A 16,222-nucleotide genomic window follows, 5' to 3' on the forward strand; every position below is an offset into this window, starting at 1 on the left:
CTGAAATTGAATCAGGCAGTAGATTAAAAAGACATTAGAGCTTTTCACTATACAACAAATGCATGTTACTTACTTTAAAAGAATTCATTTAATTGACTTTATTTTAGGGTGCCTTCACACCTACCGTATCGCAGTAGAAAATCCGCTGCGGATCCGCAGCAAATCCGCAGCAGATTTAACTAAATGAATGAACACAGCATTAAATATGCACTGTCAAATCCGCTGCGGATCCGCAGCAGATTTGTAAGTGCGGATTTAATGCTGTGTTCATTCATTTAGTTAAATCTGCTGCGGATCCGCAGCGGATTTTCTACTGCGATACGGTAGGTGTGAAGGCACCCTTAAAGAGGAAAAAAAATAAATATATATATTTTTTTATATTATATGGCGTGCTCCTGCCTGTGTGTATAGGGACTTTAGTAAATGCAGTCACTTTGTAGACATTTTTTTTGTATTTACCATATAAATGAAGAATGAATACCTTGTGTGTGAACATATCCTTATTGTGTTCCTGTTCAGCAGCTTGCTGTGATTCTTCTGTGTGCCTTTTTCTCTTCCATTAGATTGGCAGGCAGGATACAGAGTGGCACTGGTACAGTGTTTGCCTGTCTGGCAGTGACAGAAGTGTCACAGGATTTATGTAAGTGACATTCGTGTTGATGTCTGGTCTTATTAGTGCTTATAATCAACCAGGCACATGTAATAGCTTACATACAGTGTATTATTCACTCTGGCCTGGTAGAAGCCCTGCAATAGCTTCAGTGCATCTCAGCCTTACACATAGCATTGCTGCAAATTGAGAAGGTTGCCTTGTGGCTAAAATTAGTTCTCTGTAAAATGCTTCCTTGCAATCCTAGTTTGTTGCCAAAATTGGCAGAGACATTTTCCTCCCTATATGTGTGGGGTAACAGTCCTTATATGAGAGCTGATACTATTGCAGTAGTACGGTAGTCAGGTTAGTTTTACGTTACAGCCTGTTTACCATCCCTATCCATCCTATTCTACAGCTTGGATAGTAGTTCTAGGTTCCTGCTTAGAGTATATCTTCTATAAAAGCCATAAAATAGTCTTTGCTTTATGTTTGCATTGTATCATGTAGATAAGTTTACTATATGGCTTTAGGCTGGTTTACATCTGTAAATACTGCATAAGAAGTGAGGATACAAAGTATATGTGAATAGGTTATTATAACAGTATAACATTTTCGTGTATTCCTAATGTTTCCTGGATCCCCTGTGGAAACTGTGTCCCACCTGTGAGTTAAAGGGGTTATCCAGTGTTTAAAAAGTTATTATATATTGCTGGCCTGTTGGCAAACATATTATGCTTACCTCTCCACGCTCCCCTGGCGTCCCGATGTGGCCTCTTTGCTGTCCCCTGCTGACTGCAGCTCCACTACTTCCGGAGATTGGTCGTGCAGGCTGTCACTCCCGAGACAATCACTGGCCGTGGCGCTGTCCCGTAATTGGCTGAGTGGACTTTCACTCCCGAGACCAGTCTTTGGGATGACTGAACCCACTGCCGACTCTCTAAGACAGGGATGGGGAACCTTTGGCCCTTCAGCTGTTGCAAAACTACAGTTCCCAAATATGATGAGAATTGTAGTTTAGCAACAGTTGGAGGGCCAAAGTATCCCCATCCCTGCTCTAAGACCTCAAGCACCTATCTGCCTTTTCACTCCGTGTTTGCTGACCCATTGTAGTCTGAGCCAATGCATGAATCCTATTTCCCCCCCCAGATCTGGATCAGTAAAAATATAGGACATACACTTTAAAAGTAAAACAGGCCAAATTTAAGAGCGGAGTCTACCTGGTGGATTCTGCTTGTTATTCTGCCTGCCCTATTGTTTTTTTTTTTTTTTTCTTTGTGGAAAGCTTGTGGACAACAGCTCATGTGATTCAGAGGATTGCCAAAAAACCTGCTGTGTGCATGAGGCCTTAGGTGTATAGCGGCCTCCTATCGGGCAGCTGGCCCCTCCCCTCTCTGTAGAGAACCCATGTGTGATTTCAGAAGAGAGAACTCAGCCGCTAATTGAAATTGTGTGGCCACCATTAAAGTAAATGTGTCAGCTGCAATCCATGTTCCAAACTGCTGACACTATTAGCTGCAAGGTCAATGAGGCATACTGTACCTTTCACATAAAACCTCAATTTACCTTGACCATCAGGATTCTACATGGTGATAACTAATGGTCATTTGAATGAATGTGTACCTGCATGCATTATGGTCTTGTGTGGGTGTAACCATGAAGACCCTAACTTCTCCTGGCAGAGTGGAATTCACCACTGATCCGGCTGCGGCTCTGATGACGGGTACACTTTGTAGGGAACCAGTCATCACCTACATGCTGTGTCAGTCACAAGTCATTGGGGCAGTCTCTAGTGACTTCTGCCTGCCCTGCTGACCTAGATTAACCCATCTGTAAGAACATGGAGAGCTGCCTAAGAGCTGATTCCCGGCTCATGCAGCATGATGGTGATGACTAGAGATGAGCGAAACGGGTTCGAGTCCATCCGAACGTTCGGCATTTGATTAGCTGGGGCTGCTGAACTTGGATAAAGCTCTAAGGTTGTCTGGAAAACATGGATACAGCCAATTACTATCTTTATCCAACTTCAGCAGCCACCACTGAATGCTGAAAGTTCGGGTTCGGTTGGACTCGAGCATGCTCGAGGTTCGCTCATCTCTAGTGATGACTGGTTCCTTTAAAAAAGATAATGCGGACTGATTATTGTGAGATAGAGGAGATCCATCGAGAAAGAGCTTTAGTGCCCAGACAGAATGTGAACCTTTTTCTTCTATTCGGGGAGCTTTCCAAATGTTACAGGCCCCAAATACTCTGCTGGATTTAGGGCGCTGTGGCGATTCAGCATGAATCTGTTAGCTACAATTCATGATCCCAACTGCTGACACTGTGAAGGTCCTATTACACCAAAGCGATTATCGTCCGTATTCGGACAGTACTAACTGTTATGGCTGATCGATTTGTGTAATAGGAAACAACGATCAGCCAACGTGCACAATGTCAGCTGATCGTTGTCTTTCAACAGGCTGAAACGCCAACAATCAGTCGGTTAACAATCTGTGTAATAGGAGCAGTGGCAGCAGACCGCCGCTGTCTCCTATGGGCTGCCCGGACTATTTGAAGATCACACAGGCAGCCCCGCCAGCTCTTACCTGCGGTAAACGAGGAGCGAGGGAGCGCTGACCTGATAGGTGCTCGCTTGCTCTCAACATCCCCCTGTGTAAAAGGGGCTTCAGATAACTGTTAGGGCACAAAGGCACTTGGTCCTTTTCATTTATCTGTCTGTGCCTCCATAACCTAGAAAAATGCTCTTATTCTCTGTAACAGGAAACAGTATCTTGGCACTACTCACGTAGTTTGGCACATAGATAATCTCCTTCTCCATTTTTATTCACAAAGGACTATAATGGCTGGTCCACGTTGTGCTCGACCGGTGCAGACTGTCACACATGTCAGAAAACTGTCTCCCCAGTGATGAAATCACCGCGGCACACACAGGATATAATATATTTCAATCACATGGGATACAAGCTGATGAACAAAAGAGAAGACTACAGCCATTTCTCAAGCCTTCCAGTACTTATCAGCTGCTGTATGTCCCGTAGGAAGTGATGTGTTCATTCCAGCCTGACACAGTACTTTCTTCTTCCACCTCTGTCCCTGACAGGAACTGTCCAGAGCAGCAAATCCCCTTAGAAAACCCTTTTCTGCTCTGGACAATTCCTGTCACAGACTGATGTGGCAGCAGAGAGCACTGTGTCAGGGTATGGTCACACTGAGGAATGAATGAGTTCTAACAGGACATACAGCAGCTGATAAGTACAGGAAGACATGAGGTTTACAAAAAGAAGTACGTAGTCTACAAATCTATATAATGTCCTGACACCAGTTTCATTTAAAAGAAAAAAGAAAAAAAAAACATTTCACTGGCGTATCCCTTAAAGGGTTATCCAGCGCTACAAAAACATGGCCACTTTCCCCCTACTGTTGTCTCCAGATTGGGTGGGGTTTTGAAACTCAGTTCCATTGAAGTAAATGGAGCTTAATTGCAAACCGCACCTGAACTGGAGACAACAGTAGGGGGAAAAGTGGCCATGTTTTTGTAGCGCTGGATAACCCCTTTAAATCAAACGGTGTATCAAACTTGTCGGAACCCCCCTTTCACTGGGTCTATTGATCTATTTGATTTCAGGTGCAGTCTTGTCATAGAAATGTACTTTCCACTTTCTAGCTACATCAATATGTACATCCTGCTTAACTTGAACAGTATTATGTTTGTGTGTAAGTTCTTCCAGAAATTGCCTTAATGAAATCAGAATAAAAAAAACCTACAAACCAGACATTACTTAAGTCTGTCTGTTCCTTAACCCCTTAAGGACAGAGCCAATTTCGATTTTTGCATTTTCGTTTTTTCCTCCTTGTGCTTAAAAGGCCATAGCACTTGCATTTTTCCACCTAGAAACCCACATGACCCCTTATTTTTTGCGTCACTAATTGTACTTTGCAATGACAGGCTGAATTTTTGCATAAAATACACTGTGAATCCAGTAAAAAAATAAATGTATGGTGAAATTGAAAATAAACACGTATTTTGTTTATTTGGGGGAAATGTGTTTTTACGCTATTTGCCCTGGGGTAAAACTGACTTGTTATATATGTTCCTCAAGTCGTTACGATTAAAACGATATGTAACATGTATAACTTATATTGTATCTGATGGCCTGTAAAAAATTCAAACCATTGTCAACAAATATACGTCACTTAAAACCGCTCCCTTCCCAGGCTTATAGCGCTTTTATCCTTTGGTCAATGGGGCTGTGTGAAGTGTTATTTTTTGCGCCATGATGTGTTCTTTCTATCGGTACCTTGATTGCGCATATACGACTTTTTGATCACTTTTTATTATTATTTTAATTTTTCTGGATTTGATGCGACCAAAAATGTGCAATTTTGCACTTTGAGATTTTGTTGCGCTGACGCCATTTACCGTGCGAGATCAGGAATGTGATTAATAGTTCAGGCGATTACGCACGTGGCGATAGCAAATATGTTTGTTTATTTATTTATTTACTTTTATTTATAACCTGGGAAAAGGGGGGTGATTTAGACTTTTATTAGGGGAGGGGGCTTTTTACTATTAACAACATTTTTTTTTTAACTTTTACACTTATACTAGAAGCCCCCCTAGGGGACTTCTAGTATAAGTGCTTTGATCTCTCATAGAGATCTCTGCAGCATAGATATGCTGCAGAGATCCATGAGAGAGGCACTCGTTTACTTCTGGCTGCTGCAGCCGGAAGTAAACGAGTGCCGAGCCGGGGACGGCGCCATCTTGGAGCGGTCCCCGGCCGGCTTCAGAAATGGAGATCGCTCCTCCGGGATAACATCCCGGAGGAGCGATCTCCTCCACTAGACACCAGGGAAGTGCTGCGTCCGGTAATCGGATGCAGCTGTCATGTTTGATTACTGTATTAGCGGGCACGGCGATCGGACCGTGCCCGCTAATACCGGCGGTCCCGGGCTATAAGCCGCGCCGCGCGGCCCTGCTCTGAACGTCCTTAACGCCATCAGGGCGTAAATATACGCCCTATGTCGTTAAGGGGTTAAGGGTGCCTTCACACGTACCGAATCACGCTGCAGATTTGCAGCGAAATCCGCTGCGGATTCAGTGCCATTCATCCCTATGAGAGCACATACTCGCTGCGGGATTGACATCCCGCTGTATGTGCGTTAACCCCCCTGCAGCTTGCTCCAGAGAGCATACATTACCTGCTCAGTGACGCGGCTGCATGTGAGGCTCCCGGCTCCTAATGTCCCGCTCAGCCAATCAGTGCACTGTCCCTCTGCAGCCACTGATTGCCTAAGCAGGATGTCAGGGATCCAGGAGCCACAGAAGCAGGCCGGAGCGCAGACTGGTAAAGTATTAAACAGGCAGCGGGGGGTTAAGGGGAACCAGGGCTTTACATACTCGCAGCGGGATGAAAGATCCGCTACAAGATTGTAAACTGTTACAAAATGACAATACTGGGAATTGCTGCAGAACTTGCACCGTGAAATCTGCTGCAATCTGGTACTTGTGAACCCACCCTAAAGGGGTCTTTACACAAGTATTTTACACAAAAAAGCATTTTACCAAATAAAAAAACAACTTCTTACCCATACAAAATGTAGATTTTACTCCTGGCCTCTCCTCCTAGTGTTTTGCTTGCTTCCGCTTTCTCGTGTAGCCTCGTCTATGGATATGCCTCAGTTGGTGGTGCCAAATTGGCAGTATATAGGAAAGTCCTTACGCTATGTAGAACTGAGTGTAATGTGAAGGCTACCTTTTTAGAAGTGTACTTTGATTTTCTGCATATTTGGATGCTAGGATAATTGTTGTAATTTCATCACATCCATAGCTAATGCATTGAATCAGGTTAATGTGCACTACAGTTTTATGTGCTAGATTAAACACATGTATATAGCAAATAAATGCATCCTGTGAGTATAGAATGGGTTGAGGGCTGCGAGATACAACATCATGTGATGACCCACAGCCATCCTCTGTTATTAAACGGGGAATATGTTTATGGAGTAAAAAGCCATTCTCTCTATATCATAAAGTATCAACTTTTACCGGCCATTCTGTAATAGTGTTTAGTATAAATGCTGCGTGTACAGAATAACTATGTCTGTTATTAGAGAAAGTGAAAAACCAGGCGACTGTCAGAGCTTCCATTGTCCCTATGTGCTGAATCATAGAACATTGAAGCCACAGATGGATATTCTGTTACATTAGGTAGGAATCCTCTTCCTTCAGGTATGTGTTCATCCCATTCGTACAGGTACAGAGTATTGAACATGAAGCCGGGTTTCACATGCAGTAGAGTGTATTAAATTGACAGATTCTGTTACTGTTATGTGGATCAGGGATGGACAAAATAACAGAAGTGTTAGAAGCCATCCACTCTAGTCAATGAGACTAGCTCTTTGCTGCAGTACTACCTGTATATTTCAATGTATACTAGGTTATACTAGGTTAGGGCCCTATTACACGGGACGATTATCATGCAAATTATCATTATATCATCCGAATATAAACAATAATCTGTATTGTCTAAATACAGGCAACGATCAAACAACCAAGGAGAAATCGTTCGTTTGGTGCTGACACCAAAATCGTTCAGTGTAATTTCACATCGTTCAAACATTTGCTGGGGTCAGATGGAGTAAACTATCATAGTAACGATTCTAAATATCGACTATCGTTCTGTGTAATATGGTGAACGATTTCAGGTTACCAGTAAACGATCTCGTTTGCGACTGTTTATAATTAAAAATGATTTTGTCTAATAGGACCCTTACACTGACCAGCACAGATTTCTATGTGGCATTTCTGCAGTGTAGCTATGATCTGGTTGCCAAGAAGCTAGGTGTGTTATGCTAGGTTATATTTAGAGACAATATGAAGAAAACTAACTTGTTTCCTTTTTAAGTTGTTGCAGGAACTACCTGCTGTGACTGTAACAGAACATTTGTGCTGCCATTCCATTTGTTTCTTGTATTGTCTTGCAGAAACTCCTGCTTTTTCCCCCTCACTATCTTTGTGTCTATTTAAGAGTTCTTTTAAAGGGCCCACCCTGGTATTTCCCTGTTTGTGTTCCAATACTCACAACCGAGTGGGACTTTAGGGGCTATTTATCAGGGTGGTGTGGTGCTCTCCCCATCATGGAGGCACCCCGTGGTAACAGGCTAGAGATATCTGGCTATCCCGTGTTTTGAGACTCGCAACCGAGACTCCACGGACTCTTGTTTTACATATTTAAATTTTTTGGGGGGGCATTAGCGGAGACTCTTGAGTATTTCATTGGAGTTTTTTTCACTGTTCTCCTTGAGTTCAGTGATTACTGTGTTTTGTTGGTTTCTTTTAAACGATCGGAGCATTGATCAGCACCCATTAAAGGGGTTATCCAGGCTTAGGGTAGCTTCACACACACCGTATCGCAGCATATTTTCTGCTGCAGATCCGCAGCAGATTATATCTAAATAACTGAACACCGCATCAAATCTGCTGCGGATCCGATGTGTGTCAAGGCACCCTTAGAAAAAAATTGCCACTTTCTTCCAGAAAAGCAGCACTCTTGTTGTCAGTTAGGGTGTGCTCAGTTCTAGTGAAGTGAATGAAGCTGAATTATGATACACAACCTTAGGAGGAAGTGCTGTTTCTGCGAGAGTACATGTTTTTCTATTCCCTAATTACCACCTTAAAAGAAGCCCAATTATTGGTATTACTGGTATTGCTGACTTTTCTGAGTACATCCTTTAGTGCCAAATCTGCTTTGTCATCGATTTAAAGCTGCTGCTGTGGAAGGGAATCGGGAAGGAGCTGCTGTAGACAGACCTTATTTACATGTCCCACAAAGTTGTCCATGTTTGCGGATCCACAATCACGGATTAATTTATAGCCTATTGATTTCTATTGGGCTATTCACACAGTCTTAGTTTTATTGTGGATCCACAAGCCATACCACAAAAAAATAGGACATGTCCTAGTGCGGATCATGATTGCGGTATTCGTTACCAATAGAAGTCTATGGGATCTGTGTTTTTTGCGGAAGTCACAGGTGTTATATTTGATCTACGGATCAAATTTAGGTGTTTTTTTTTTTTTTCAAATTGGTTCAACATTTTTGTGGATGCTCTACCGATGCAATTACCGACCATTTTTCATGGATCACGGAGTGCAAATGGTGTACCTGAAAAATCACTGAACGTTTGAATGAGGCCAGAAGCTTGATGCTGCTAAGGGTGGCTTTACTACGGCAATCAAATCTGCTGCAATTTGTGCGAATTTTGCTGTGGATTTAAATAAATAATTGATCCAGGAAGAAAAGGAGAGCAGTAGGGAGGGGGGGGGGGGGGGGGGGGGGGCGGGGGATCAGCGTAGGGTGAGTATGCTGCCAAAGGATTTTCTCCTCTTCCTCTTATCATAGGCAGGATTACAATAGGTTTCCTGTGGTTTATGTGGCTGCGGTATAAATTATGACCATTTTTCACCACATTTCTGTTCCTCAGTTTGTCTGATTTTTCAGGCTATATTCACATGTTCCATAAATACATTCTTTGCCTGGGCAGTATGCTACAGATTGAACTTCTAGATTTGCCTTTAGAATTCTCTTAAAATAACCACAATCGGATCACTAGGAGAAAAGAAAAAGTGCATCTCTGTTCTCTTACCCAGTAACTTGGTTATGCCACAAGAATACTAAACAGAAACTATATTTAACCTTTATTTTCTTTTCGGACTGATTAAATTAACTGTGATCAAAGTCATGCGGTAGCCTATTATTGGTAGTCACTTTAAAAAAGAAAAAATGTTAAAAAAAAAATGACATGTGAGGATGTCATGCATGTGAATTTAACCACTGTTTTTATACTTTTAGGTCCATTTACAGATGTTGTCACCACAAACCTCAAACTGCGGAATCCATCTGACAAGAAAGTATGTTTTAAAGTTAAAACTACAGCACCACGACGCTACTGTGTAAGGCCAAATAGTGGCACTATTGATCCTGGATCCACGGTAACTGTTTCAGGTATGCATTATAATGAGGGTGTAGATATGCATTATGTGCAGGTGTTTGGTTGTGCAACTTAGATGTGATTTCTCTTTTCTACCAAAAATATTTTGTGCAATAGAATCTGATTAGGCTTTTTAAAGAGTACCTGTCATTAGCAAGAGTCATGTCAAAAGTTTCACTTAGTTGGGATCTGATTCTGTTCACCCCTATACCCCAGGTATGCATATCTTCAAATGGAATCAAATTTATGGGTGCTATCGGGTATATCCATCAAGCTGTGTCTGTATGAAGCTGTGTCTGTATGGTGACCTGCTTGCACACTGTGCTCTGCCCTGTACTGTTTTCCTCTGCTTCAAATAAAATAGAGCCCTCCTTAGCATGATATTTATAATTCGGAAAATGGGCTACTCCCACTCATTCTGTCAGTGGGGGCTTGAGGCCCCTGCACCCTTTAGACTGGTGGCTGAAACACCGCCAGTGACATTCGTGTAAAATGTATATTGAGTATATACGATATTGCAGAACAACATGCGGGCTCCAGGCGTTTTTTAAGGCATTCTTTCTTATTCTGTGCCCTACAATAACCTTTTGTTGTGCTTTTTGCTCTTAGTCTTTCTGCACTTTAGAAATTACTTGCTTTAAGTTGGAGGCAGTGCAAAGAGTCTTGTGATTCCTCCGCTGTCATTTGATAATGTCAGTAGAAAAGTCTTTCTTTAACATTGTCTGGATGTAAGTGCCAAAACAGCCGTATATAAGAGAAGCATCATGGACTAGCCGATCCAGTGGAGCACCTCTGCTGGCAGCTCTTTGCAGGCTGGCTGAAAGCTACATGGAATGGAGAAGGAGATTGCAGATTTCAGAGCCACAGCTATATCCAGCAGTCTCAATAAAAGACCTGTAGTAAGAAAGCTTCTGTAGTAAATGAATTGCTTAACCCTTTAGCGTCAGTAATACGTACATATACGTTCCTACTGCATATACCCAGTGCAGTAGGAATGTATATATACGTTCATGACGCTGAAGGGGTTTGATGTGCAGGACCGCTGCAAGGGAGCCAAGGGTAATGAGAGGCAGCCGCAGTCATGTGACGTGGTCGCAAAGGAGCGATCCCCCGCATCTGACCTGGGCCGGGGGTCTGTGCCGTAATGGAGCTAATCCTGACTCGGCACTCTATTGTTTTCGGCTGCAGCAGCCTAAAGCAATAGAGTGCCTCATTGATCTCATTGATCCATTGATCTATGCAGTATAACTATACTTCATAGATCTCAATGAGAGATCAGTGTAGTTTTACTAGAAGTCCCCCAGGGGGGCTTCTAGTATATGTGTGAAAAAAAAAGAAAGAAAATGTTTAATTATTAGTAAAAAGCCCCCTCCCCTAATAAGTTTGAATCACCCCCCCCCCTTTTCCCATTTTATAAATATAAATAAATAAACATGTTTTGTATCGCCGCGTGCGTAATTGCCTAAACTACTAATTTATTTAATTCCTGATCTCGCATGGTAAATGGCATAACCGCCAAAAAAATCCAATGTGCAAAATTGCGCATTTTTGTTTGTATCAAATTCAGAAAAATTGTAATAAAAAGCAATGAAAAATTGGCATATGCGCAGTCCAGGTACCGATAGAAAGAACACATCATGGCGCAAAAAATGACACCTCACACAGCCCCATAGACCAAAAGATAAAAGCGCTATAAGCCTGGGAATAGAGCGATTTTAAGGAATATATATTTTTTAAAAAAGGTTTTAATTTTTTTTAAAGCCGTTAAATAAAATAAGTTATACAAGTTACATATCGTTTTATTAAACGTAATGACTTGAGGAACAAATAAAACAAGACAATTAATACACCTACAACTTCCAAAAGGAGACAATTTATCTAAATAATTGCCAAGTGGGAGCTGAATAATTAATCAAAGAACACCTATAACTCACACCATGAAATAAAATCAAATTTAAAATTTTGGAGGCGCACATGGTAACGGGGAGGCAGACTCTATTTTGATGCACGGGTGATTTGGGTTGTGGTGTTGGACTCGCAGGGCTATTTACCTACCTTGAGTTGATTTATTGTGCAATATATTTATTATCATAACATAGTATTATTGTCTGCACTTGCACTTCAGCAACCTGTTACTTAAGGCACTGCTATTGTAATATTTCTATCCCGCACCCCATACCTACCTTCTATTTTACTACTATGTATTAGTGTTCAGCCTATATTACTGTCTATAATCATGTTTATATTTTGAACATAATATTAATTTTCTCATACTTTAGTACTATGTAATATATACCCTAGCATCTCATTGTGTTTTTTCCTCCCCCATGTTTTTAGGAGTGTATTTTAACATATTTCAAATAAAACAAGACCGCTTTACCCCAGGCGTAAAAAATACCCCACCAAATAAAGTGGGTTTTTTTTTCAATTTCACCACACATTTAATTTTTTTCGGGTTTTGCAGTGTACTTTATGCAAAAATTCAGCCTGTCATTGCAAAGTACAATTAGTGGCACAATAAATAAGTGCCCATGTGGGTTTCTAGGTGAAAAAATGCAACTGCTAGGGCCTTTTAAGCACAAGGAGGGAAAAGCAAAAATCTAAAGTTGTCCGGTCTTTAAGGGGTTAATTGTCATGTAAAATAGTTAAAAGGATTGTCACGTGGTGAAAGCCGCTGCTCATATTCCCAAACAGGGCATATAGGCATTAACCCCTTCAAGACTAAGCCTATTTGCACCTAAAAGACTGGCTAATTTTTCAAAATCTGACCTGTCTCACTTTATGCGCTTATAGCTCAGTGATGCTTTAACCCCTTAAGGACGGGGCCCATTTTCGTTTTTGCGTTTTCGTTTTTTCCTGTTTTTCCTGTTTAAAAGGCCATAGCACTTGCATTTTTCACCTAGAAACCCATATGAGCCCTTATTTTTTGCGTCACTAATTGTACTTTGCAATGACAGGCTGAATTTTTGCATTTGGTACACTACGAAACCTGAAAAAAAACGCATTTCTTTTATTTGGGGGAACTATGTGTTTTTACGCCATTCGCCCTGGGGTAAAACTGACTTGTTATGCATGTTCCACAAGTCGTTACGATTAAAACGATATATAACATGTATAACTTATATTGTATCTGATGGCCTATAAAAAATTCAAACCAGTGTTAACAAATATACGTTCCTTAAAATCGCTCCATTCCCAGGCTTATAGCGCTTTTATTCTTGGGTCTATGGGGCTGTGTCAGGTGTCATTTTTTGCGCCATGATGTGTTCTTTCTATCGGTACCTTGATTGCGCATATATGACTTTTTGATCGCTTTTTATTACATTTTTTTTCTGGATTTGATGCGACCAAAAATGCGCAATTTTGCACTTTGGGATTTTTTTGCGCTGACGCAGTTTACCGTGCGAGATCAGGAATGTGATTAATAGTTCGGGCGATTACGCACGCGGCAATACCAAACATGTTTGTTTGTTTGTTTATTTATTTATTTACTTTTATTTAAAACCTGGGAAAAGGGGGGTGATTCAGACTTTTATTAGGGGAGGGGGCTTTTTACTATAAACAACACTTATTTTTTTAATACACATATACTAGAAGCCCCCCTAGGGGACTTCTAGTATATATACTTTGAACTCTCATTGAGATCTCTGCAGCATAGATATGCTGCAGAGATCAATGAGATAGGCACTCGTTTACTTCCGGCTGCTGCAGGTTAACGTATGCTAGCGATTCTGAGATTATTTTTTCGGCACATATGGCACTTTATATAAGTGGCAAAATTTGGTCACTACTTTGTGTGTTTTTTTGTGAAAAACATCAAAATATCATGAAAAATTTTAAAAATTTGCATTTTATGAACTTTGAAATTCTCTGCTTCTTAAAAAAAGTCGCATCACATAAATTAGTTACTAAGTCACATTACCGATATGTCCTCTTTATTCTTGCTTCATTTCGTAAACAAATTTTACTTTTTCAGGGTCTTACAGGACAGAAATTTATCAGCAAATTACCACATAAGTTTCCAAAAATGTTTTTTTTTTTTTTTTTTAAGTTGATTTAGGAGGTTTGTATACTGGAAACCCCCATAAGTGACCCCATTTTGAAAACTACACACCTTAAAGAATTAATCTATAATGAGCATTTTAACCCTACAGGGGCTGGAGGAAAATATTCACCATTAGGTCGTAAAAAAATGAAAAATTAAAATTTTCCAATAATATATACGTTTAGATTAAAGTTTCTCATTTTCAAAAGGAACATGAGAATAAAAAGCACCCCAAAATTTGTAACACAGGTTCTCTTGAGTACTACGGTACCCCATATGTGGGCGTAAACCACTGTATGGGCACACAGCAGGGCTCAGAAGGGAAGGAGCGCCAATTAGCTTTTCCATTGCAGATTTTGCTGATGAAGTTTCCGAGCGCCAGGTGCATTTGCAGAGCCCCTGTAGTGTCAGCAGAGAGAACCCCCCCCCCCCCCCCATAAGTCACCCCTCAAAGAATTCATCTTGGGGTAGGATGAGCATTTTGACCCCACAGGTGTTAGAGGAAAGTATTCAAAATTAGACAGTTAAAATGAAAAACTTGAATTTTTCCAATAATATGTTCGTTTAGTTTGAAATTTCTCAATTTCACGAGGAACAAGAGAAAAAAGTACCCTAAAATTTGTAACCCAGGTTCTCCTGAGTAAAAAGGTACCTCATATGTGGGCATAAACCACTGCATGGGCACACAGCGGGGCTCAGAAGGAAAGGAGCGCCAATTAGCTTTTTTAATGCAGATTTTGCTGAAGTTTCTGAGCGCCAGGTGCGTTTGTAGTGCCCCAGTAGTGCCAACGGAGTAAAATCTCGCCATAAGTCACCCTATTTTGGAAAGTGCACCCCTCAAAGAATACATCTTGGTGTGTGGTGAGCATTTTGACCCCACAGGTATTACAGGAAAGTATTTAAAAGTAGACGGTAAAAATGAAAAACTCGCATTTTCCCAGTTACATGTTCCTTTAGTTTGAAATTTCTCAATTTCACGAGGAACAGGAGAGAAAATTCACCCCAACATCTGTAACGCAGGTTCTCCTCAGTAGAACCCCCATATGTAGGCATAAACCACTGCATGGGCACACAGCCAGGCTCAGAAGGAAGGGAGCGCCAATTAGCATTTTCCGTGCAGATTTTTCTGAAGAAGTTTCTGAGCGCCAGGTGCGTTTGCAGCGCTCCTGTAATGTCTACAGAATAGAACCCCCCCAAAAGTCACCCCATTTTGGAAAGTGCACCCCTCAAAGAATTAATCTTGGGGAAGGATGAGCATTTTGGCCCCACAGGTATTAGAGGAAAGTATTCAAAATTGGCCAGTAAAAATGAAAAACTTGAATTTTTCCAAAAATATGTTGGTTTAGTTTGAAAATTCTAAATTTCACAAGGAACAGGAGAAAAAATGTACCCCAAAATCTGTAACGCAGGTTCTCCTGAGTACAACCGTACCCCATATGTGGGCATAAACCACTGTATGGGCACACAGCAGGGCTCAGAAGGGAAGGAGCGCCAATTTGCTGGAGCAAAACCGCAGCTAGTAATAGTTATTAGAATAGCGCAGTTACTAAAATAAAACAAAAAAATTAGATTACAGGTAATGTGGGGTGGTTCCGGGTAATCTGGAGGTGGTTACAGACAATCTAGAGTGGTGACAGGCAACCTGCTGTGGTTACGGACAATCTGGGGTGGTTACGGATAAACTGAAGTGCTTATAGGTAATCTGAGGTGGGTACCTGTAATTTGGCGTGGTTACGGGCAATCTGGAGGGGGTCATTGGCAATTTGGGGTGGTCAGAGGCGACGTGCGGTGGTTTCGCGCAATCTGGGGGGTTACATGTAATCTGGCATGATTACGGGCAACCTGCGGTGGTTATGTGCACCCTGCGGTGGTTACGGGCAACCTGGAGGGGTTACAGACAATCTAGAATTGTTACGGATAGACTGAAGTACTTATAGGTAATCTGGGGTGGGTACATGTAATTTGGGGTGGTTACAGGTAATCTGGGGTGATTAAGGACAATCTGGAGGGGGTCACTGGCAAAGTGCGGTGGTTACGGGTAATCTGGGGGGGTTAGGGGTGATTTAGGAGTAAACTGCAATTATTACTATAATAAAAAGTGTTATTTTTTTTTGTATGTTTTTCACTTTTTGTGCTTTATACATTCATTTTCACTATATTACTATGATTACTGTGATATTTTCTATCACAGTAATCATAGTTCAGTGACAGAGACCAAATTGGTCTTTGTCACTTAAAATTTTCAGAGTTGGCTGGTTGTAGAGCGCATGCGCACTTCATAACCAACCTGGACGCCGAGGAGGAAGGAGCTCCCAGGATCAGGTGAGTATATGGGGAAGGGGGGGTGACTGGGGGACTGGCGGTGACTGGGGAGGTGGGGGGCGACTTGGGGGGTGGGGACACATCACTTTTTATCCCCTGTCACCAATCATTCATGGTGACAGGGGATAAAAAGTGCTGTGAGCACATGGCACAAGTGATCAGCGGTATATAGTATATACCGCTGTTCGCTTGTACCGGGGCCCCACAGGGGGGCCCCCGGTCACTGCCCCATGCTCTCCGCTACCTCCGGTGGCGGAGAGCATGGGGCT

At 41.7% G+C, this 16,222-nt stretch overlaps 1 protein-coding gene across 1 annotated transcript in view; it reads left to right on the plus strand.

The window, feature by feature from the left end:
• The window catches only part of VAPA (VAMP associated protein A), a 38,291-nt gene that overhangs the window by 4,389 nt on the left and 17,680 nt on the right, over positions 1 to 16,222 (plus strand). The window contains exon 2 of the mRNA XM_069957781.1: positions 9,448 to 9,600. Within this exon, the coding sequence (XP_069813882.1) occupies positions 9,448 to 9,600 (153 nt within the window). The remainder of the gene's footprint in view (positions 1 to 9,447; positions 9,601 to 16,222) is intronic.

The sequence above is a fragment of the Dendropsophus ebraccatus genome, chromosome 2 (genome assembly GCF_027789765.1).
Source record: "Dendropsophus ebraccatus isolate aDenEbr1 chromosome 2, aDenEbr1.pat, whole genome shotgun sequence".
Lineage (NCBI taxonomy): Eukaryota > Metazoa > Chordata > Amphibia > Anura > Hylidae > Dendropsophus > Dendropsophus ebraccatus.